Genomic DNA, 23,208 nt, shown 5'->3' with positions numbered 1-23,208 from the left:
TGCTCAAGTCAGCAGAGCTCTCTACGGTGTAGCCAGCCCAGTGACATCACCCACTGCTCCGCAGTTGTCTGCCTCGGTAGAAGACCTGGCTGAAGTTGTTTGTTTAACTATGGTAAATTCAAGTTAAATGGACAAACCAAGGGATGAACCAGTGCATTACTCAACAGTTAAAGTGTTAAAACTGAGAAATTAATTGACAACAACTAGTAATGAAATTCAAAGTTTTTCATTTCTAGACACCACTTTAGATACGGTCCAAATCAACAGTGGTTAAAAAAGTGACTGGATGTTTTTATTGCTCAATGTGGGAAAAAATATACAGTCTCACTACAGTATTTTGTGAGCATCATTTCCATCATCTCCACAACCACAAGTATGCTGCACCAAGCCTTTAGGTACACACGCCTATGTACTACTGAGTTACCCCTATAGGCAATGTGCTCCAAATTATTATCAAAACAGCAGCTTTAGAACATCACCAGCAGGTATCTTTTCTTCATAGCTGACATTTCAAAAGTTCTATTTCCTTGTCAGTTAACCTCAATTAAAAAGAGTAAGGCAAGCTCTTTGTTACCATTTCACTTCCTCCGACCTTTTGGGGAGCTGGCCCATCCAAAGATAGGTACACTCTAACACTGCCCCTAGCAGTATTTTTTTTTCCTTACACTATTTTAGCTATTTCAGCTTTAAGGGAAAATCCAGAAACATAACTTCCTCTGCAAGTTCAAATAGGATGGATTATTTACAAGACCATCTGCAATTAATTTCACATTTTCATTTTAATGAAGTCTCAAGCAGCATCGTGACTTCCGCAACCCTAGAACAGATGCACATCTCAACCAGTTATGTTTAGGTTACACTGAAAAGCAGACTCAATCTTCTATTTGAACAGTAGTCTAAGCACTAGATTATCAGCTATGGACGGAGAGTTAAAAGAAGGGAGATGGAATCTACTAGTTGAGGAAAATAAAAAGAGAGTTTTATCACTGGCCCAAATGGCACCTCTTCTCAAAGTGTTGTATTTACTTCTGAACTAATAACATGAATAGGGTAAAAATTGAGAAGGCAGGAAATTTTCTTCTTCTAACATCCTATTAAGTGTTGCTCCAAGTAGTCTGGCAAACTTTATTGACAGTTAAATGAGTACTACCACTAAAAACATCCCCCTCAAACTTCAAGTCACTCTTCAGCTTTGCAGCTCTAACACAAAAAGAAACAAAAGGTAAACAAAGCCAAGAGTTTTATTTACTCTTTACCAGTCCCTTGCTAGAAATACTACCAAAGGCTGTGAAGTTGACCAGATCCTACAAAACAAACTTCTGTGCTAAAGGAGGAAACCAAAGGAACAGTTACCGTCTGCTTTTTTATAACAGTAGACAGGAAATTACAGTAAAACTTACTCATTCTACAGCCTTCTTTAAGAACAGTCAAAGCAAACCCACAAAATGTTAAGAAAAATATCTCAATATTGGCTTTGATAAACAAGTTTAATAATTCACTACTTTACAAGATAGTTTTTATAAAAGCTAGGCTTCAACCAATAAAGATCATGAGACTTAAAAGCCAATTCTCTGAAATCCATACCTAAGAATTTGGGACTTCAATGGCCAGGTTTGTTCAGCCTACCAGGTATTGTCCAAGAAGTTCAGAGTTGTGTTATTTTCTAAAAACCAATACTGTACATACCAAAGTGAATCACTTTCTCAGACACACTGTGCTGCGGAGCTGATCACCAGCAGCCCCTTTCCAATGCACATACGGTCCACAGGCAAAGCAAAACACACTCAGCTGTAACTACGGCGCCCTCATTATCCAGGCCATACGTTTTTCAGAAAGTACTCCCTCTTGTAACACCTCCTTACATCTCCAATATGGCCTACAACGAGGTCTTTTTAGTACTTACATTGCAACTGTTCTGCAATAAAATTGGTTTTCCCTCCTAAAGAACAAGGTTATTAACAGACACTTGATGAAAATCCCTGCTAAAGAAACAATCCAGATCTACGTAGACGTTCTGGACTGGATATGAATGCACAATAAGTTTTTGCTTTCCATGAAGCACACCACGTGACTGGGCAGAATTACGACTCTCACCACTATGAACAGGAAAAGTGAGTGCATATACTCCATGAATGAAAAGGGGAGAGAAGAAGAAAAAAGCAGGAAAAAAAAAGACTATTTGTTCCCTATTCCCATGAATGATTCAGAAAATTTAGGCCAAATAAGGAAAAAATAGAATTCTATTTATTCGATTTGCTCCTTGGTTTAAGAGAAGTTAAAATAAGTGTCAATATAGACACAGCACTTCTTCTGTGAATAAGTCTGCTATTGCCATGCAACTCAGAACTGCATTTCACGCCCATTATGTCATACTGATCCAAGTCAGTCCATACTTGGATCTACAAAGAAGGAAGAATCCGCATTTTGGAGAAAACTATAGTTAAAAAAAGCCCACAACTTGCAAGTTTTAGAAGGGAAGAGCAAGTATCTTCACTTCCATCCTATCCATGGTTTGAAGAGATGGCACTCTCTGCTTTGACGAATGGAAGCCGCCAGGAGGCCCAGTTTAGCACCGTTTAAGTGCAGGATCCTGCCTGCCAAGTGAGGTGACGTGCCAGGCCAGTCATGGGAAGGCAGAATATTTGGAACTGCTTGCACCAAAAACAATTTTAAAAGTCATCTGGCTTGAGTCCTCAGAATAATTCACTTTAGCAAAAACGAGACTAAGAAAAAGGGATTCAGAGACGAGGCATAGGACCAGGGGAAGGAGTAATTCCTTAACAGTCATCAGCGTGCGGGGAAGCCACCCCTATGGGTACCTCCACGCCCCCCTCTGAAGCCACCCCTCTCACCCCGGAAATTAGTTCTGTTCCTCTCTCTGCCCCTTTCTCCTCGGCCTGCTGAAGTCCCGCCTCTTCCTCCTCCCCGGGGAGCACCACCTCCTCGGTCAGACTTGGACTTGGGTGGTGGCGACTTGGGCCGAAGTCTCTCAATCTCTTCTGTACAGCCAGTCAGGTGGGAATTTGGAGCAGTGAAGTATGAAGAATATGTTTCTGCATTGAAATTGCTGTTTGTGAGGGTGGGTCCTACAGTCAGCCAACCTAAAGAATAAAAACAAAGTCAATAAAAGCAACAAGAAACCTCATGTTTCAAGGCTGTTACTGCCTTTTTCCTAGGAAGTGAACACTGAAGTGATGAGAACATACATTTCTATACATATCAGCTTTACCGATCAGATTTAAGAGAACCCTGCTAGAAACGCCACAGTTGTTGACGAGTTAAGATTTTAGTCCAATATTTGTAAGGGCTTTTGTTTTGTTTTTGTTTTTTTGTTACGTGTGGGCGTGGAAACATTCAAACTGTAGTTTCACAACACACCTTCCCCCTCCTTCCTATTTATTCTGATGCCACAACACTGTTTCCCAGCCCCTCTGGGACTGGGCTGCATACCAGATCAGTAAATTCACCTGTAAAACAAGACAGAAACAAACAAGGAAAAAAAAACAAACACCACCCTCCTCCTCCTGTCCCCTCTTTTTTTAAAGGCATTTAAACTTCAATTAGGTAATTTTGTCTCCAAAAACCTGTTGCACAACCAAGTGCAAAGCATGGTGTAGCACAGGCTAGAAAACACAATGAAACAGCAATGTTGCTGAAGTCAACATAGCATGAAATATAAAGCTTAAAGAGTTAAATTAACCTGTCTATGAACAAGCATACATTCAGTGGGCACTTCAGCTTCACCAAGTGAAACTGAAATCAGGCAGGCATTTAAATCAAGCACATCATGTATTTCTTGATACAATGAACTGAAACAGGGCTTGGGCATAAAACAGGGTTGTCAAAATGGGGCTTCAAACACACACACACACACACACACACACACACACACACACACACACACACGTCGTCGGAAATTAAAATTCCAGCACATTGTGTATTAAAGAAGAAAAACATGGTTCAGTGACCTTAACAACATGCTAATAAGGAAAAGGAGTAAAAAAGGAAAAACTAAAAAACAAAACCCCAAGATCATTTCTTTAAGACTGTACTCCGCCTTGGAAATGTAAGTAATCTTTGCCTTGCTTTCCACACATTTAAAAAAGGAAGAGTCCATTTGTTTAGGTTTACATATTCAGAGCCCTGTGAGCGTTCACAAACAGTAAATACAAGGTGATAATCAGCAAAAATGCTGTGCTCTGCCAACTTCCTGAATTAACAAAGAAGGGGGAAAAAAAGTCATTATTGCTATAACAACCTACAGGATTTAATGTAATGCTGTGCCAGAATAATCACGCAGTTTAAAAATACAAAAGCTGGACTAACTCTGTAAAGACTTACATGACACTGTGCAACACTAAGTTTTGTGAATTCACATAAAACCACATTAAAGAACTGCCTAAAAAAAGTCCTTCTACAAAAAACATATGTAGCTAACAGAATTAAGACTGACATCATTAAAATTCAAGCCAAAGGCCAGTGAAAGAATAGGAATGGCTAATAATCATTTCTTACGAGCAAAAGAAAAAACACTTAAACATCTTGGAACAGATTTAGATAACTTATTGCTTGTAGCTTTGGTACTGATGTATATTACATTCCAACTGCAATAGAAGAATAAGCAACAATTTCTGTATCGTAAGTATTAGCTCTCGCATACAGCAAAACAGACTGTGGTTGAACTTGTACCCATTTCTCCTCATCATCCAAACCATTAATTTCTAATCAGTGGAAAACAGCATTACCCAAAACTGCTAAAAGAACCTAAAGCAAGTGCAACTATAGCACTTTCCCCGCTCATATCCCCCCCCTCCTTTTTTTTCCCACCCTCCTTTTTAAAGGATGCAGTGTTACTGTAAATTCTCCAGAGACCAACACTCAAGTATCTTATGCAAAGCATGAATACCCTATCCATACCACATTAGGTATGAAGTTTGTCAATTCAAATGTTCTTACACTGAAAAAAACAGGACTTTCAAATTCTATTTCACATTAGGCTTTAGGGCCAGAAACAGCACAGACAACTGATACACAAGCTTAAAAGGTGTCAAAAGAGATTTTATTCTTGTAGTCAGTATTTTCCTGTGGTGAAATTCCATCATCACTTACACATGAGAAACTGAAAGGCCCAGCCATCCCTCCCTCCAGTTGCACAGAATGCAGTTACCATGCATCTCATCTGATCCATATATTGCTACAGGTTTTCTACCATGCCAGATGCAGCGGTCTCGGTATTAGAGACAGGGTTTTGAGGTGCTGGAAACAGGACCAGCACTTAGCTCTGAGTGATTTAAAACAAGTTTAGAGAAAGAAATCATGCTTCTGAAAAGTATAAACAGATGACATGGGAAAAAAAACAAACCAAAAAAACAAAAACCACAGCTGTATTCTGCTATACTCACTGCTGAATTACATATAGGAATTGGCCAAAATATTGGTTAAAAAGGAAGGACTTTCTTCTTAAAAACTGACAGCTGTCACAGACTTTCCAAGCAACACTGCTTTGAGATTGACAGATCTTCACATAAACTGTGAATGCATCTCCTTCAAATTTGTTGTCTGACCTATGGCATACCTCCGGAAAGCTCTTCAGGACACTCACGTGAATTCTACAGCCAGCACAGAATTCTGCTATTCTGTCTTGCACATGATAAAGACATTTCAAATTTCAGAACTACTGTGGAGTTCAGTGCATTAAGTCCAAAAATAAAAGTTTAGTAGAAAGGCCATATACAGGATTTGACCTTAAAAAGACGAGACCATACATTTCATTATCCACTGGAATACTGAACAATTTCAGGATTTACCTTCAGCTAGAGATGGAGAAAACAGAAGCCTGGAGGTCTTACCATTTAAGCAATTATTTACCTCTAAAAATGAATATTTAGAAAATAAAACTTAACAGTAGGCAGTGGTAAACTAGATTTGTGACTTCGGCTATAGTAACAATAGCAGAAATTATAACCATAATTGTAACACACAATTAGAATGACTCCATATGTTGCTCCTGCTACTTAGGCTGAAGATTCATCCCATGATAGGGCATTTTTTTTTTTTGCTAAAAAAATACACACAAGAGATCTTTTATTCTATCTGATCATGGGGGGCAGAGCACTAACTACATCAGAAGCCACTATGATACTGTCCTGGCATTGGGAGAACTGTCCAGCGATGCCGTAATCCTCCTCTGTTGCTGAACATGAGGTTGGTTACGTGTCTCAGGGAGTGAGAGGATAGGGAAACCTGGGAATCTCTCTTTCCAGTACATTTTCTCTCTTCCTATCAGATTTCCGCTATGGAGAAGTCACCAGGAAAGACAAACCCTCTAGCCCATGCAACTCCTTGTCCAAAAAGCTTACTGAGATGTACTTTATACTGTGCTGTTCGAAGTTAAGATCATACCTGCAGCTAGTGCAAACAGGAGAGTCATGCATCAAGATTAAACACTATTTTGTCTCAGCTTCCCTTAAAATCCATCAAGTGGCCTCAGATGATGGAAGAGGGTTAGAAAAACGAGTTTAAATTTAAACTCTGATAAAATAAACAGAACAGCTACCTGGTCGAATTGTACTGTCCCTTCCGAAAAGATGAAGACGCCGTCGTCCAAGGCAGAAATGCTCAATGATGTGAAAAATCTCTACAGGTTTTTCTATGTTGCCAATTTCAGGCTCTTCTGTGATGATTAGGTCAATGTCAACATTAGCATGGATGAAGTCACCATCTGTACTGCGACGCACAGTTCCTTTAATGCCCATGAGGCAGTGCTCCTACATGCATAAAACACAGAACAGCAGCTGTCACGTGCCCCGCATACTGTTACATCACACACATCAGAGGTTTGAACACCACGGAGAGGAAGAAAAATTCTAGGTAGACTAAATTCCAGGCAGACTAAATCCTACTCTTAAATCAAGAACAGTTTAAATTTTGAACTGGAAATTTTGAACAAGCTGAAGCCACCAAGAAAATCTTCCAAAACGAAGGAGAGAGGGTACTTCAAGTTACCTGGTTTGATGACCTCCACTTCAAAGTGCTAAAAGTCAAATTATTTAGAGACTGAAATAAGATGTTTGGACTTCTTCCAGTTACTACAAAGCTACAGAAGTTTAAGCTGGAAAGAGTATGAGAACTCACCACAAGAAAAGAGAGTACAAGGTGATAGGAAGAGTGAGTATCAACATTCTCATCATAACTTTATTTGTAAAAATAATTTTCAAAGTTCTCAGTCATAAAATAGCCAGTCAGTGAAAGTAAAAGAACTATTAATACATGCATTTTTTCATATCGTACCTCTTTTACAAAAGTAGCCTTCACCCTCAAATCCCTTTCTAGAAGATACGACAGCATCAAAAGAAGCAATATTGCTATCAGGGTATCAATGCACTCCAAGTCAATTCTGCCAGCATTAAAAATGTTCTTTAAGTGTCATATTCACTGCTTTCCTTCCCTCTACAACATTATAGATCAATGGAAGTGACTAGCATATATCTATGAAGCAAGAATCACCGTAATTCGTACAGGATGAAATGAAGGCTCTGCATATTGAGTTCAGAATTCTGTTTCTGGGAATACTATGCTCAAATGAGCAATTTTCCTTAGGTCATAAAACACTGATTTACTAAGCATCACCAGATGGCTCTAAGAAAGTTGCAGACGAGTATATAATCATTTCCAGATTTTTGGCAAGGGCTTTAAGAGTTAGTGAATAAATACGAAAGGCAAAAAAGGTGACCTATCAAATATATGCAGTTGATCAACTGTTGCAGGGTTTTCAGACCTTTCATTTAACTAAATAAAGCATAAAATGCTGCTAAGCAAATTACCCATCAGGCAAAGTCTAGTAAGTTTGGTCTTCAAAAGAACTACCCAAGAAGTTTTACTTTCGTAACATGTGGAATACAATTCATCAGTACCTTAGATACTATCACACAGGCACATGGCATAAGGCCTCCATCTAGACAGATGCCTAAACTAAAAGGATAACATTTATTATTGTCATCATTGGTAAGTATATCTTCTACAAAGGATGCTGCTATCTATTTAGTCAGAATAAGCTACCTCAATTTTCAACATTCAACATAAACAATAATGACCTCAGCCCAACCTTTGTTTAGTGAACAGAAAAATTCTCCAGTACCAGAAAGCAAAACAATTCCTTTTTAATGAAGTTGTGAAGTCCCCCAAAAAACCCTCCTATATTAAAGTTTTAACTACTTACTCATGAGCAAGCTATACATATTTGCAATAAGCATGTAATATTTAGATTTATAACAAATGCAACAAACTTTCAAACAAACTTTGGATTAATGTGAATGCAAATCAAAGAAAGATTCCTAATATTGTAAAAGGAAGTTTAAGCTTAATTTAAAACAAGCTGTTTCTGTCACTTGTGCATGACAGTCATCTTCAGGAAGTTAGGAGACACTGACTGATCCACTGCCCTTAACAGCTGTCTGTCCGGTTCAAGGTCTGTGCACATACCTGTACATATGTATTCAGAACCATTAGCCAACCATCTGGATTTTTAATTACATCAATTCCTAATCAACAGTTTTAAAGATTTATTTCAACATTAAATTCAGTTAAATTCTACTGCCAAGTTTAGTTCCAATCAAAAGGTGTTCCTGCCCTAAAAACATTACACCTGCAACATGGAAAAGGCTTGTATGTTATGGAAGAGGTATCGCTAGTAGGCTAATTGGTTATTTACTATTCCCTCTTAACTGAAACAATCAAGAAGTCAAAAACATTGCAATGTACAGTAACATTTTCTATTCGATTTCCATTATCATGCTCAGGATTTTTTTCCCCCCATTCCAGTAGCCTACAAACCCTCTTCAGCTATCTGCATTTCAATGAGGCTTAAACGAATAGCACATTTGGAAGACTAGAACAGACATTTACCCAGCAGTGTTAAACATTGATGATACTTCTATACTTCATCAAACTGAGTAAAGTCAATAAAGGGACAGAAGTTAGTCATCTATCCAATGAGGGGTTTTTTTTTTCCTCTTCATATAATGCACTTTGCAGAAGAGAACTTTGAAGTCCTGATGTCTATTTTCCTAAAAGCAGGTCACCAACTACAGTGGAGCACCTGGTGTTTGATTAGCAGAAAGGGACAGGGTGAGAACAGGGCAGGAATTGAGCCAAACTTTTACCTTGGTCCTTTGGAAAACAGCCTTAGGGTCTAGAGTCTTGGTCTTTCCAGGATTGTTTTTATTGGTTTTAATCCAACAAATGTCCTCACATCTTCTGTAACCCCATTTGCGTAGACACTAAAATGTTATGACAGACAAAAATAAAGTCTGTACTATACTTGAAACTAAAATAAAAACCTAAACCAAACAGTAAAATAGGTTTAACTTTTCTTGAAACATATCTGGAAGATAAATCTCTCACAGATGCATGAAATATATCAAGTTTACCAGCATGCCTGTGCTATGTATTGTCAAACTTAAAAAACAAACAAACAAACAAACAAACAAACAAAAAACCACTTATATGCACACTGACTTGTCTACACATCGCTTTTTTTTTTTTTTAATTATCTAACCACTACACAGATTCCTCTATGAAACTGTATACTCATTTTTACTATCTAATGGCACTTAAAATTTAATCAGAACCAGTCTAACCAACGCAGTGATCAGCTGTATTGGTCCTGTCTCCATTAACACCTGCACTCTGGTAGAGTTTCGCATAAAAGTGAAATTCTAAAAGAGAGACGACAAAGAGCCAAAAGCCTTTGCAATCATTTTGTGGCTTTCCCCAAGTCTGTAGAGAACTTATACGCCTAGCTTTTAATCCTTAATTTCTGCTAGTGTCATATTGGAAAGCGAGAAATTTGGACATTATGGACTCAAGCTCGTCTGGCTATCGCTATATTCAAGAATGTCTACAACAAAAATCAATTAGTCCAGAAGAGTACTTTAACCAACCTCAAAATAAGAGGCAGATGATAAACGGATTAGTAACCACATCATCCTTTAATGAATACCATCTTGTTATTTTAATAGGAAGTGCTGAATCAAACCAAGAAATGAATGTTTCAGCACAACAAGAGCCTACTGGAAATTCTTATTTCAGCATTCCCAACACAAGCAGCCCTACCATAGTATACAGAAAGATTACTTTAGAATTCCAAGATTGCCTGGAGTAATATAACACAATTTTATCACACTTCATAAAACAGCAGCACCTTCCTATTCAGATGACAGTTTCTGGAGAAAACTATCAAGACTTCCGTTAAAAAAAGAAAAGAAAAAAGTGATGTAATCACACTAAATGTGACACTTTGCTCCTCACAGCAACATGCATACAAGGAAAATAAGACAGCAGTATAAGTTTCTAGACGCTACCAAACTATGCTTCCTCAAATAGTCACAGCGGTTCATCTAGAAAATAACAGTATCTAAACAGTTAATGCCAGATTAGACCCACTAAAATTATATACCCTCTAGCACAGTAACAAAACATCTCTCAGCATTTACAGCCAAGATTCCTACAAAGAGAAAGTCAATGATAAAAATAAACTCTTAAGCCTGTCCCTGATTAATTAAATTAAAACATCATCTTACCACTCTGCCAAGGTCCAGACCCTCTCCCGAGCCACACCACAGAAACACAAATGACCTTGGGGCTGCAATCTCTTCGATTTCCAGCTTCATGATCTACAAAAAATAAAGAAAGCGTTTCTGAATGAAATATTTGCTTCATTTATGTGATATAATCACAAATTGTATCAGGAAGAACACTGAATAAATGTTGAAACATTGTCACAGAAACTGTCAGGAAGCACATTTATTAAAGATGCAAGTCTAGATACCATTCTCTTCAAAGCCATCCCTTCAAATCTGTTTTCCAGCAAGTACATTCTAAAAGTTCTCATCAACACCTAAGCATGCTTTCAGCACAGTTGATGACCAACTTGATCACTCATTTGAGCATAAATTGCATCTTTGTAGAATATTCCAGACTTAAAGACGAATACATTCTGTATCTTTGTTTTTTTTCCCATAAACACGTGCTTCATTTTATCATTCCCTCAGTAATTTAAAAAAATATAGTGACACATTAGTGTTCTGTTTCTTTTCAGCTCTGAAGTTACTTATCTGAAGTTGGGGAAAGCACACATATAAAGTCATTCTAATTCCTATTATTGTACAGGAAAGATTCTCTCCATTTTCTCTTTGGGGAAAAAAATTGTAAGAATGTATCAAGACGGTGGTTCAACAATGATAAATGAGTAACATTCAGGGTGAAATAACTTCAGATGCAAAGCATCTGTTACTCATTACAAGTTGAAGAGATTCATCTGTAACTTGCTAACACATCAAATCAAGCTTCATTCAGTGCCACTGTGAAGAAAAATAATGCAGTAGAAGCCATTCTAAGAGGATAGAGAACACTGAGTCTTCAGACTCCTGACTCAAATACTTCCAGTTTTTCCTGTTAGGACAGAGTATGTGTTTTTTTCCAGACAACACTGCCAAGCACTATTTTGGCCTGATGCAACACACTGTGGCTAACACAAAAGTTACCTACAAATTCCTATCTATCCTTAACAGGTAGGTTACCTAATCTCATATTACAGGCATTAACGCTTCTGTTTTCAAATTCATTCTTAAAGATGGAATAAACTTTGCTTGTTCTCATGATCCTTTTGTTCGGCTCAGTCACTTTTGGAGCTATATATTTGCAAGTTTCAGCCGAGGGCACAAACTAAATCTAATTTAAAATAAACCCCCCCAAAACTGCACAGAACAGAGATGAGGTAAGTCTCAGTAACTACTGCTTCAGTCCAATGATTCACTCCTATTATTACAAATTAGATGCTAATGCAGACATCATCTTGCATACCTATCAGATATGGTCTCTAAATAAAAGATATTTATTAACTTCAAACTTCCACCCATACTCCTGAATCTAAGAATTTCTGACAAGATTACTCTAACATTTTTTTAATCAGCTACTCTTCTCTACCTGAAAGAGATTGCCTTTTTGTTTCCTTTTTTTTTTTTTGGGGGGGGGGGGGGGTGGTTAATAGATAAAAAGTAGACACACAGAGCAGGGCCAGTTTATCAGCATCCAGCATTAGTACTACAAATGTTTTTTTCAATGCCTAAGTGCAGAATACTCTGCTAATGTAAGAGAAATACCACTCCAAGTTCAGTCTTTAAGGACAGAGCACCTGGGAAACATGCTTTGTGTGGTCAATTTATTGCGCTTGATGACATTCAGCACTTCACAGCATCTAGACTTCATCTTGTTTTTACAAGAACCGACTTCATTGAAAACTCCACAGAATGGAGTCACTTCTCAATAGATCTTGATTTCTTCTTCACAAAAATCCACGTCACTATACAAAGAATTTAATTCTTTCTACAACTCAACTCTGTAAACGTTTACTAGAATAAAGTAATACAGAAGCACCAACTGCGATCTTGAAAAGATCGCATTTTCACATTAATATTTTCCTTTATTCCCCAAAAAGGGGTCAGACATCAACATAGCTTGAAAAAGCTTTGAGGTGACCAAGCAGTAAGGGAAAATACAAATACAAGAAAAACTCCATTAGTAAGAGGAATCTACCTTGTCAGGCTTCTCAGGAGTAAAATTGGTTTGATAGGTAAATTTCAATGCCTAATTAATACTTTGGAGAAAGGAGATACATCAGAGACGCATATTCATCTACTCTTTTGACTAAAGACCAAAGTATTAAAAAGTGCACCTTAGAAGCCTATTCAAAAATTTTAAGAAGCCAGAGAAAATATGCAATGAATATTCCAACTTTCAAAAGCAAAAACCAAACAGAAAAAAAACACCACAGAACTTGGATTAGTAGTAGGTTTTCACCTTACCCCCATTTAAGTTTTCAGTCAGGCTCAGGAAGAGCAAAAGGTTATACCTTAATTCATTAAATCTTAAAAAACAAAAAAACAAGAAAGCCCACACTCTCAACACAAATGGTGCGGGCATAAGATACAAAACTAACTTTCTGTGTGTGTATATAAGATTGTTGTTTTCACATAACCCATTTTTTCTTAAACACATCCTATAAAACATTCTGCTACCAAATAAAGTCCTCAAAGTAGTCATGCAGGTACGCATATGAAATTTTTTACAGTAAGAAAAAGACTTACATCATCCCAGGTCCAGCATTTTTCGTTGGCAGTAATGCCAGTCTCTCTGTAGTATTCTTCCAGTGGTGGTTCCAGAAGGATCACATCAAATTTGGACTTCAGTTCTCTAATATCAAAAGCTTCCAAGTCTGCTTGTAAGTACCTTTTTAAACAAAAGATAGCAAGTTGCTTGGAGAAAGTATAATAGTGGTTTGAAAATTACACTCCACGCAGCACTTGTCTGGCCAGTTAAAAGTAAGGACTCCTGTGTAATTTATATAGCTTAAACACACTAAATCCAAGGCAGACAAAGTATTCTCACTTTGCCTAAGCATGCCATCGAATTAGACCTAAAAGTATTCCTTTCAAGAAACAATGTTTAGGATTCTACTTTAGCAAGCAGGAAACAGATACCCAGACAACATATTGTACAGCAGTGTCTAGTACAGAATCACTGGACTTATTATACATCCATGGACTATACAGGAGAACACATCGACATTTAAGAAGAACACGTCATTGCCTGCCAAACAGACTTCTGTTTTGCTTCATTTTGGGAAAGTAGCGTATTTTTAGAATTGCCACTTATATGTTGCTTTATGCTCAAAAGGTTGAGTATTGGAAATGTAGTTATTTTCCACAAAGCAGAAATGTGTTTTTCTATCCTTATAGCCAAAGTGTAACACCCTAACTCACTGATTTTATTAATTACTTATATGAACTCTTATACTTGGCATCCACATCTGCCCACCAGTCACTGTTGTATCACTATCAAAAATGACTCCAATACCTTTAGCCTAACACTGTGTCTGAAGAGATTATTCCGTAAGTGTATTTGGTGTTATCAGAAGATAGCATTTGATAACTTTTTCCCTTTTCTGCACTAACAAGGTCACACACACACCCCAACTACCCCACACACACACCCCAACTACCCCCCCAAAACAGAAAACCCTACACAACTAACTTCAAAATAGCAAGCTGAGTTTTCCAGTTTGTACCTCAATTGCTCAGACAATTTCCTCAACAGTTTTCATGTGACTATTATGAAATAATTGTTTTTTCTGCATACAGATTAGAACTACAGTATATTAAAAGTGTTACGTTCACATTCAGAGAGGTTCAACCACATGCAAGTAACATGCCACATGCTTATATTGCATCTAACATTCCACAAAAACTCAGAGGTAAGCAGAATTTAATAGGACAAATTACTTCAGCCTCAACTTTTTTGGTCTTAAACTATGAAGTAACATCTGGTTAATGGATACTAAGATGACAGCTGAACATTATACAAGATGTTTTTGCAAAAACAATGCCAGGTTACATTAAGAAACTTTTTTTTTTTTTTTAAAGGGTTTCCTTGTTATTGTAAACTGCAGGATATCAAGAGACTCATGATCATTTGGCGTATTTTTCTTGATTCCCAGACTAAAGCTTGTAGCTCAGTCAGCTGATAGCTTGGTTTTAAAAAACAAAGCTTCACATAATATAGATAATCACACACTGGAAAGAAAATCTACTTTGTATACTATATTAAACATCTAGATTAAGCTAGCCAAAACAAACAGATTTTATTCTTCTGAAGTTTCAATTAATTAATTTGTATATACAAGCAGAAATAGAAAATGTAAATTCTGAACAGGTGCTAAAGATAAAAAGATTTGCAAAGCAGACAGCTAACTTCAAACCAGCCTGGAGGAGAAAGGCATTTCCACAAGAACACTTACATGGGAGGAGTGTTAGATTTAGATATCAGCTCATCCTTCAATCTGATGAGCTCTCTAAGTTTTGGATATTCTTCAAACCTATCTGCTAAGCCTAAGAAGAAGAAAACATGAAGTTAACAACTACTTAAGACAGTAAGTCTGTATCAAATAAGCATTCTCCAGTATTCTGAATAGGCCCAAATGTTAATACTCAGACTTATTTCATTTTTGTTAGAACAAATCAACCCCTTCAAAGCAGTTTTTTTTAATCTGTAGTTTCCAAAAGCCTCCTGCCTCCATCCAGTTAACTATGGCTAATGTTATGAATTAAACACTAATGCTCCGATGTTCTCTAGACCACTACAGTGACCAGAAGTCCGCAACAGCTTCCAGGGGAAGGAAACAGGGTTTTGCTTAAACTAAGTGGTGGGGGAACAACAAAAGAAAGTTATTTTGTTATTCCTCCAGCCATAAGTTTATATTAAGACCCAATTAACACCCATTTCCAGAAGAATCTTACTTGACCTTTGAAGACTACTTCTAAAGTGGGAATTGGGCTGTGGCTGGTTTCCCTAGACAACCTTTATTTTGAGATTCAATTGAATATTTAGTGACAGTCATGAAGTTTTTAACATCTCTATACTTATTTATTGGGTTCCTAGGCTTAGTTTTGAAAATTAACACCCTAAAGCTTTTATATGTAAAAGGGATAATACTAGTTAGTTTTTCTGCAATAAGTTGTGGTTTGGGATTTTTTTTTAATTACGCTCTTCAGCACACTGCAGTCCCCTCCTCCAAAAGTAAATAGGGTTCTTTTTTTCTCTTAGTATTTGTAGTACCTTTTTGACTTCTGCTGAGGCTATCACCTCCACTGCCCAACACAACATTAATTCAACTTTAGGTCTTATTGCAAAGCTTAACATTCATTCGCATTTACAAATTTAAACAGTCCTAATCCTTGGGAGAAAGAAACCTCTCTTTTACTTCAGTTCATAATTCTGAACTCCCATCTCTAGCACTGCTCTGGTGAAAGCCAAATTCTTAATATCGAACCGCACTATCATCACAGTTACTTGTGCATAATGAAAACAAATTATATTCATTTTCCTCAAATACCTAACCAAAAAAAATCCTATTTTTTCCTGATTTCCACTGTTGTGTTGCTTCCAGCCAGTGCCAGAAGAACAAGATGGAGAAAGAGTCAAATACTCCTGACGAGCAGAAGCAGAAGCCAATTACCGGCAGCTATGTGACAGATGCAAAAGAATTTTCAGTGAGGATGACTTGGGTTGCTAAAAAGAAGGGTCTCTCTCGGAAGGTAAGCATCTCTCTCTTTCAACAGCAACACCAAAAAGAAACAACTGGGTATCACGGAACCACTACCTCCCTACAGCTGTTAAAAGGGTGATGTTCAATTATGAAATAGTACCTAGTTTTTGATCTTTGTGTACACTTGACATTTAGCTAGCCAGTATGCAACTTCATGTACCTCATCTCTAATAAAGGGTCTAGATTAACTGCTGCAGACGTATTCATTTCCACATCAACACTTCTTTCACAAGCTATCCCGCCCCTTCCCTATTTTATGCAGTCAAGAAGTCAGAGTAAACAACGTGGGCTAACGTTTACTGTCTTTATGATCACCTTATTTCAGGGAACAATGTATAAATATTTCACGTTCGTAACTGTGAGGCACAGATGCTTTTAGATAAAGACATAACTGAGTCAAAATGTCAAAGTTTTAATACTAAAGACCAGGATGTATATTCTACAGAAGCATTCACAAAACAGAAGAAACAAACTATTATTACCTCAATAGACAGACACACTGAACTTCTCTGGGCTGGCACCTATAAACAGTTACCTATGTCAGTTCTTACCTTGACAGTCTTAAACTTGATAAAATAAAGGCTGAATAAATGTTGCAGAAAATTGTGAAGAGGGAGGTGTCCTGCTTTGTTTTAAACCAAATACCTACTAGGAACCCATTTTAGAAGATAGAACAAAGTAATACCTTAATTTCAGACACATTAAATTCAAGTCTAATAAAGTAGGATTTCAAGAACAAATTCAGTGATGGCTGAATGAAAGTAAATATACAAAATTTAAAAGTAACATTGTCTAAACTCAGTAATATGTTTGGCCTTCTAGTGAGTTGTCAGCACTCACATACTTAAGCTGGTAGGTACTATCCATATTGCCTAGCTACTTCAGTATTATCCGCATTTTACACACTAGATGAGTTCTCAGAGGCAAAGCAGTCCAGCAAACAGCTGAACTATAAGTCAGTCATCTAAATTTCCAAAGATTCCAAGATGCGCTCACTAGTCCCATCCACCTTCTGGAGCAACGAGTGCAGCTTAGTCTTGAAAACCTCTTCCTGCTTAAACACTTTCAAATAAAACCAAAAATAACCTTGGTAATACCCTCTAACTGAATTAGTATATAACATAATCATTCATATAAATTTATATATTGATACGTACGCACACAGAGACAAAACTATGGAATGTATCTGCATAAGACAATGCATATCTACATCTTCCAGTTACTGTGAGGAAGCAAGAAGGGGAAGAAAAAGCAGTGCAATTGCATAAAATGAGATACTTTCAATTAATTACTGACTATGACATACCTACATCTCTGATGAAGTTCTGGGGTCTGTGTCCTGTATCCACAAAGTGTTGGCAATAATCATTGTGTGGATTTAAGCTCTGAGTCCCCTAGAGAACAAAAGGACTTTACTGAGAGCAAAGGTAGAATATCTGGACACACATACACTTTACTTCGGTTAGTCTGACCCATCTCCCTCCCCAACATGCCTTTAGAAGCTAAAAAAACAAGACAGTCATTGTATTTTTAGTTCCAAACCAGGCTCATCATTATTATGGCTCACTGTAGGTCAACCCAGAACAGACAGACTATCTATATACATTTTTTTAGTCAGATCAATGTAAACATTAATTACTGTCATATCTTTCACAGGAAAATTACATACCTGCAAATCCCAGTTAGTAATGTCAGCCCTTAAGGTCATATTTCAAATATCATCAACTGCAGAAACAGTTTAACACAACTACACAGTCTTTGACCAGACTTCACATTGCAGGAATAGCTTACCTTAAGAAAGGTACTTGAATCTTTGTAAATCTCTTCTTCATACGGTAGGTTCTCTTCATCTTGCTGCAGCTCTACTTCATCCTCGGAAATAAAGCAGATTTATAGGTATGTAGGATCATGTTCTTTCTCTCCTCACTACTATTCTGCTTCTTAATGAAGGAAGAAGAGAGCTGTCTATGAACATAAATCTCCTGCAACAGCTGATCGTGAACAGTTCCAACTCCAGTTTCAGAGAGAAAAAGAAATATGCATCTGACCTGTTGCCAGAAAGGTCTGTCTCTCTCTCATCACTGAGACAGTTACTGAAGAGGCCTCAGAAAGGAGAACAAAGTAAGAAACCGTTCACTTCTAGAGCATGACATTGTAGGCAGTGCTTTACAAGATGTAGAATTTATAATAATTGTCCCAAAGAATTTTCACTTTTTGGACTAAGGCAAGTGATATTTTGTTGAAGTTCTTAGCCAGCAGAAACCCTTGAAAATTTATGTCCACTCAATCATCTCCTAAGTTTCAACCTTAGCAACAGAAACTTTTTTTCCCAGCATAAATCAGTTACAGGCCACACTTTAAAGGAATACACCACATGGTAAAAAACAGTATTTCATTTTGACTCTTCTTCTTAAAATTCCTTTTAAAGTCCTCATTTTGTAGCCTCAAAATTAACAGAAAGATGAATGTTGTTGCGATTTTTTTTTTCAGTTAGTGTGTCACCAATTGTCTGCTCATCTGACTTCTGCAGTTTAGAGTTCTGTCATGCTGACATACACAGAACGTTCAATACAGAGCTCATGGAGGGAAGTGGGCAGGAGGGGAAGAAGAGAATCTCTCCTTCATACCACTCTTTCTGTTAATACGGAAACAGCCTCACTCAAGTTATTTAGCAGAAACAATAGTAGTTTTTAAAAGAAAAATGAAGGAGTGTAAATAAGCAGTCCTTCCCTATCCTCTTTCTAAAAAGGATACTATATTTCATTTTCTCACACAGTTAACACTGGTAAAAATATACCATGAACATCAAACTGACAATATTATAAAAGGAGATGCAAAGGACTTTTTAATACTAGGGATTATGTAGCAAAGAATATCCCTCCTCCTCATTTAATAGCTTCATCTCATTCCCTTTCCTTTGTCAAATACAAAACTAATGCAGCCTAGCAATTAACAGCGAGACATTACACATACACAGCATTTCTGATGCAACAAGCTAAAAAAAGATGATGTCAAGATTAAGTCCTCAGAGTAATTTTTTAAATAATCAAGACACAAGGAAATGTCCTAGTCCTACAGACAAGAGTCAACAGAATTTGGGCCAACTCAAATCATCAGAACTTTTTTTCTATCTACTTGTAGCAGTGAAGATTTTGATTTCTGTTCAAACATACAAAAAATTGTGACCTTCTACTAAGAAAAACACTCTCTCCCCTAATAAATTGTCTTTTATTTTCATGTCAACCTGATACTTACTGAGAATCCTCCACTACAACTACACACTTATTCTACCCTTTAAAAAAATTTCCACATCAGAAAGTCCTAGACGGCCGAGAAGATTAACGCACCTCATCTTTCTTCAACAAACTGCTCTCAGACTTGCTCTATGTAATGAAATAGCCAACCTCACCCTTCAGACTTCTCTCAAAACATCAACATAAGGCATTTAGGTGTCATCAGCTCACTTTGTTCTCTGTTTGGAGCACTCAGAACTGACACAAATCCTCCAAGATATCCAACTGCATTTGTTTAAAGGTTTCACACCCACATTCACGCACTTCAGCCCTACAGAGCTCAGGGCATCATACTGCACCTCAATAACTGCTATCTTATGTCTTCACACTAACCCATCCTTACCAGCAATTACTGCTAGACACTCAGGCTCCAGCTAGAGCAGTTTGAGAACACATTCATCTGCGCAGGGGCACAAAAAAAATTCTAAACCACTATAGAAAGATTAACCGAGAACATCACCTAGAACCAATACTGCACATCAGGGTCTTAGAGAGACACAACTCACTTTACATCAAAATATTGACCTCTAATTTTCCTAACAAAACTAATGCCTGACAGACTGGTAATATCTGTCTGTAACACCAACAGTTGGGTCTATTATTACTTTTTCTAATGCATAGTAAAGAAAATCAAATCCAAGCAGGCTTAGTATCATAAGGAACCAGATTTTTAAACCAGTTCATATCACAAGACTAACTTAAACAGGCTCAAAGTACTAATGAAAAGATTATATAAATAGTAAATACTGTGCAGCTCTTTAAGTTCTTACCTCCCTGCCAACAGGGAATTAGCAGCATCTACAGAAAACAGCTGATAGTTCTATTATAGCTGTTCTACTTGTGGGTTTCAAGTTTCTTCTATCTGTCCATCTGCTTGATTGAAGTTGATCCAAGATTAATATATATTTCAACTTCAACAATACAGCAAGAGTCTGGCCACTTCTAAGTCATTACAGCCTACCTCGGGGTAAGCTCCAAGTTAATGGAGTGACAAGAGTCATATGCTTTGACAACTAACATGTGTCCTTGCACTTAACAGGGAAACTGGAAGACATCCTCAGCTTTGCCATACCTCATCCTGTGGCCTGCCGCTTTCCAAATGCAAGCTTTTCTTCGGATATGAAGAAATCTCAGTCAAGTTTTTTTTGTGTTCCCAAGCACATACACATTTTACCACCTTATCCCACACAAGACAAGCAGTACCAGCACGCAAGCATGCCCTTTGGGTACTAATGCTTTAACCTACTTTCTCCAAGGCACCACAAGCAAATCAGGCTTCCAAATACTGGGTTCTGGTGAACGCAGAATCCAATGCACTTAAGCGACATCCAAAGAGAACCACTAGGAGTGTATTCCAGCTCTCCCAGATCTTTGCAGTGGAAGACATCAAGGAAGATTTTAAACTACCCATATATATTAGATATGTATGTACATGTCACACACAGGTGTGTGTGCATATGTGTGTGTAATTTTTTCCTAATCCAGATGCTTTAAAGTACATCCCTTGGTGGTGTATGAATACTAACAGAAACAAAGTCACAAACTTCTTCCTTTTTTCTTACTTTATATTCTTCAATCTCTTCTTCATCAGCTTCTCCCTCATCTGGATATTTGCGTTTTGCATTTGGTGCAGACGTATCATAAGAAGCCCTATAAACACAGAAAAAAATTCCTCATGTAAAGCAGTTTCTCCACAGGGAGGAGAGAATTTTTCAGAAATCTCCCACTATCTGCCTTGACCACATGTTTCTGTCAAAGAAGTTTGAAATTGTTTTGAAACTTCTCATATAAGTTGTTTCTCTCTAACCATATTACAGACAGGCACATCTTCCCAAGGATAAGGCTCCTGAAAAGTTAATCTCACTTTGTTCTCCTGTTCTAAAAGGTACAGTTATTTTAGCTGAAAAAATATCTATTCAGAGTTGCGCTAAAATTAAACTAGCAACTTCATGCTGCTTTTCCAACTAGATGTTTCTACTGTTACATAAGAACTTTTGGGCTAGAGTGAAGTACCCAGTAATTGTTTTTAGTAAAGGTTATAAAGGCTCTAGGACAAAGCAGACAGCATACCCTAAATTCACAGCTCTGTTTTGCGCTACAGTAACAAATTTTTAACAAAGGAAGCAAGAGCTGGCCTTGATTTCCAAGCCTCATATTTCCAAACTGTTCTTAGAAGTTACTGACAAAACCCTAGTCATCTTAAGTTCAGATTTGAGTGACTGAAGGATTTCTTTTCACTAAATAGCACGTTTTCACACAAACTGTATAATTTTACTTTTCCTTTTGAAAAAGCAATCTCATTCTCTTCCTCTTTTAAAGGCTTTTATTACTAGCAATAAAAACTAATTTCCAACAGAAACTGCACACCATTACAGACCTGCAAGTTTCTCTTGTTTCAGCAATTTCCCGCTGGTCATCTTTACTGTTCAACACAGCACCAATACTGTCTGCGTTTTCAGCTCCTAACTGAAGAAAAAGCAAAGTAAGTTCAAGCCAAAATCATCACTTATTAAAAACAAACAAAAGCAAAAAAACTCACAAAGCGTCACTTTCTAAACTGGAAATACTCTTCTACCAGCCTAACGCTGTTGCAGGGTGGCTTTAGCTTCCCGGCAGTGACCCCTCTTCCCCCCCGCTCCCGCAGATACCACATAACCCCTTCTACCGGCCCCGGCGGCCCGCACAAACCGCCCGCACCTCGGGCGGGCCCGAGCCGAGCGGGCCCCGCACCCCACAGCGAGGACAGCGACCTCACTGTCGCCTTAACGGCCAGCAGTCGCGGGGCTCCCACAGCTCACGCGGCGCAGGGAGCCACCCCGCCCCCCAACGGCCGCGCCGCTACCGTTAACGGCACGGCTGCACCTGGGGCCGGCGCGCGCCTGCCCCCCTCCCCCCCCCCGAGAAAAGGGCGGGGCCGGCCGCGCTCACGCGCTGCGAGTGCCCGCGCGCGGCCCGCTCCCCTCGCGCAGCGGCGGCCGCGAGGTCCCGCGAAGCCCCGCTCGCTACCTGCTGCGCCAGGAGCTGCCGCCGCAGCTTCTGCCGCTCCCGGATCTCCTGCAGGCGGCTGTTCATCGCCCAGCAACAGCGCCGGCGGAATCCCGCGCCGCCGGGCGCCCGCGCCCCGCGTCACTTCCGCCACCGCCCCGTCGCAATGGGCCGGCGCCCCGCGGGGAGGGCGGCCGCGCGCAGATCGCCGCCATGTTCGGCGGGCGCGGAGCCGCCGCGGTGGGAGTGCGGCCGGGGCCGGGGCCGGCGTCGGCGGGCGCTGCTCGGTGGGAAGGCGGGCCCGGAGGGGCAGGAAGGAGAGCAGCACTGGCGCAGCGCCTTGGGCCGGGTGCGTGTGCCTCAGCGTGTTTAGGTGAATCCCGCTTTGGGATTTAAAAAGCGATTTAAAAAATACGTGCATTTGTAACGGCTGTCAGCACCAGCCAGTTGCACAGTCCTGTGTAAGGTGCAAATAAAGCTTTGCAGAAGTGTCCCGTAAGCCAAACTTTGAGATCTCCCAGGGATTGTAGCTGCGGTAGAAGCAGGAGTTGTGTGCGCAGTGTATGAGAAATGGCTTTTCTGTCAGTAAAGAGTTTGCTGTGTTCAGAAACCAAGAGGCGAAATATGATGGTCAGATCATCAAGAAAACATTGAGGAAACTTGAAATAAACCTACTTTAAAATGGGATATGCATAATCACATCATGGAGTGATTAAATACCACTGCATGTCCCCACTTGCTTTTCTTAAAGCCGATTCTGAGGGGTTA

At 38.7% G+C, this 23,208-nt stretch overlaps 1 protein-coding gene across 1 annotated transcript; it reads right to left on the bottom strand.

The window, feature by feature from the left end:
- Positions 1-270: 270 nt before the first annotated feature.
- Positions 271-22,614, bottom strand: METTL14 (methyltransferase 14, N6-adenosine-methyltransferase non-catalytic subunit). Its single transcript, XM_026096099.2, has 11 exons — positions 22,462-22,614; positions 21,833-21,921; positions 21,018-21,105; positions 17,954-18,034; positions 17,469-17,556; positions 14,855-14,945; positions 13,146-13,287; positions 10,581-10,673; positions 9,162-9,278; positions 6,557-6,767; positions 271-3,101 (listed from the first exon to the last, which is right to left on the bottom strand). The coding sequence occupies exons 1-11, from the start codon at positions 22,525-22,527 to the stop codon at positions 2,788-2,790; spliced, it is 1,380 nt and encodes a 459-aa protein (XP_025951884.1). The 5' UTR covers positions 22,528-22,614; the 3' UTR covers positions 271-2,787.
- Positions 22,615-23,208: the final 594 nt, after the last annotated feature.

Source organism: Dromaius novaehollandiae, chromosome 4 (assembly GCF_036370855.1).
Source record: "Dromaius novaehollandiae isolate bDroNov1 chromosome 4, bDroNov1.hap1, whole genome shotgun sequence".
Lineage (NCBI taxonomy): Eukaryota > Metazoa > Chordata > Aves > Casuariiformes > Dromaiidae > Dromaius > Dromaius novaehollandiae.
This window is presented reverse-complemented; position numbering and strand designations above follow the sequence as displayed.

What these genes read in the sequence shown, in the direction of transcription:
- METTL14 (XM_026096099.2), bottom strand. Translation starts at nt 22,527, where the DNA reads ATGAACAGCCGCCTGCAGGAGATCCGGGAGCGGCAGAAGCTGCGGCGG. An exon ending in ATTCAAGTACCTTTCTTAAG is followed by an intron (nt 17,557 to 17,953) that starts GTAAGCTATTCC and finishes TTTGTTCTCTAG; the next exon opens with GGGACTCAGAGCTTAAATCC. An exon ending in GAACTTCATCAGAGATGTAG is followed by an intron (nt 14,946 to 17,468) that starts GTATGTCATAGT and finishes TCTTCTTCTTAG; the next exon opens with GCTTAGCAGATAGGTTTGAA.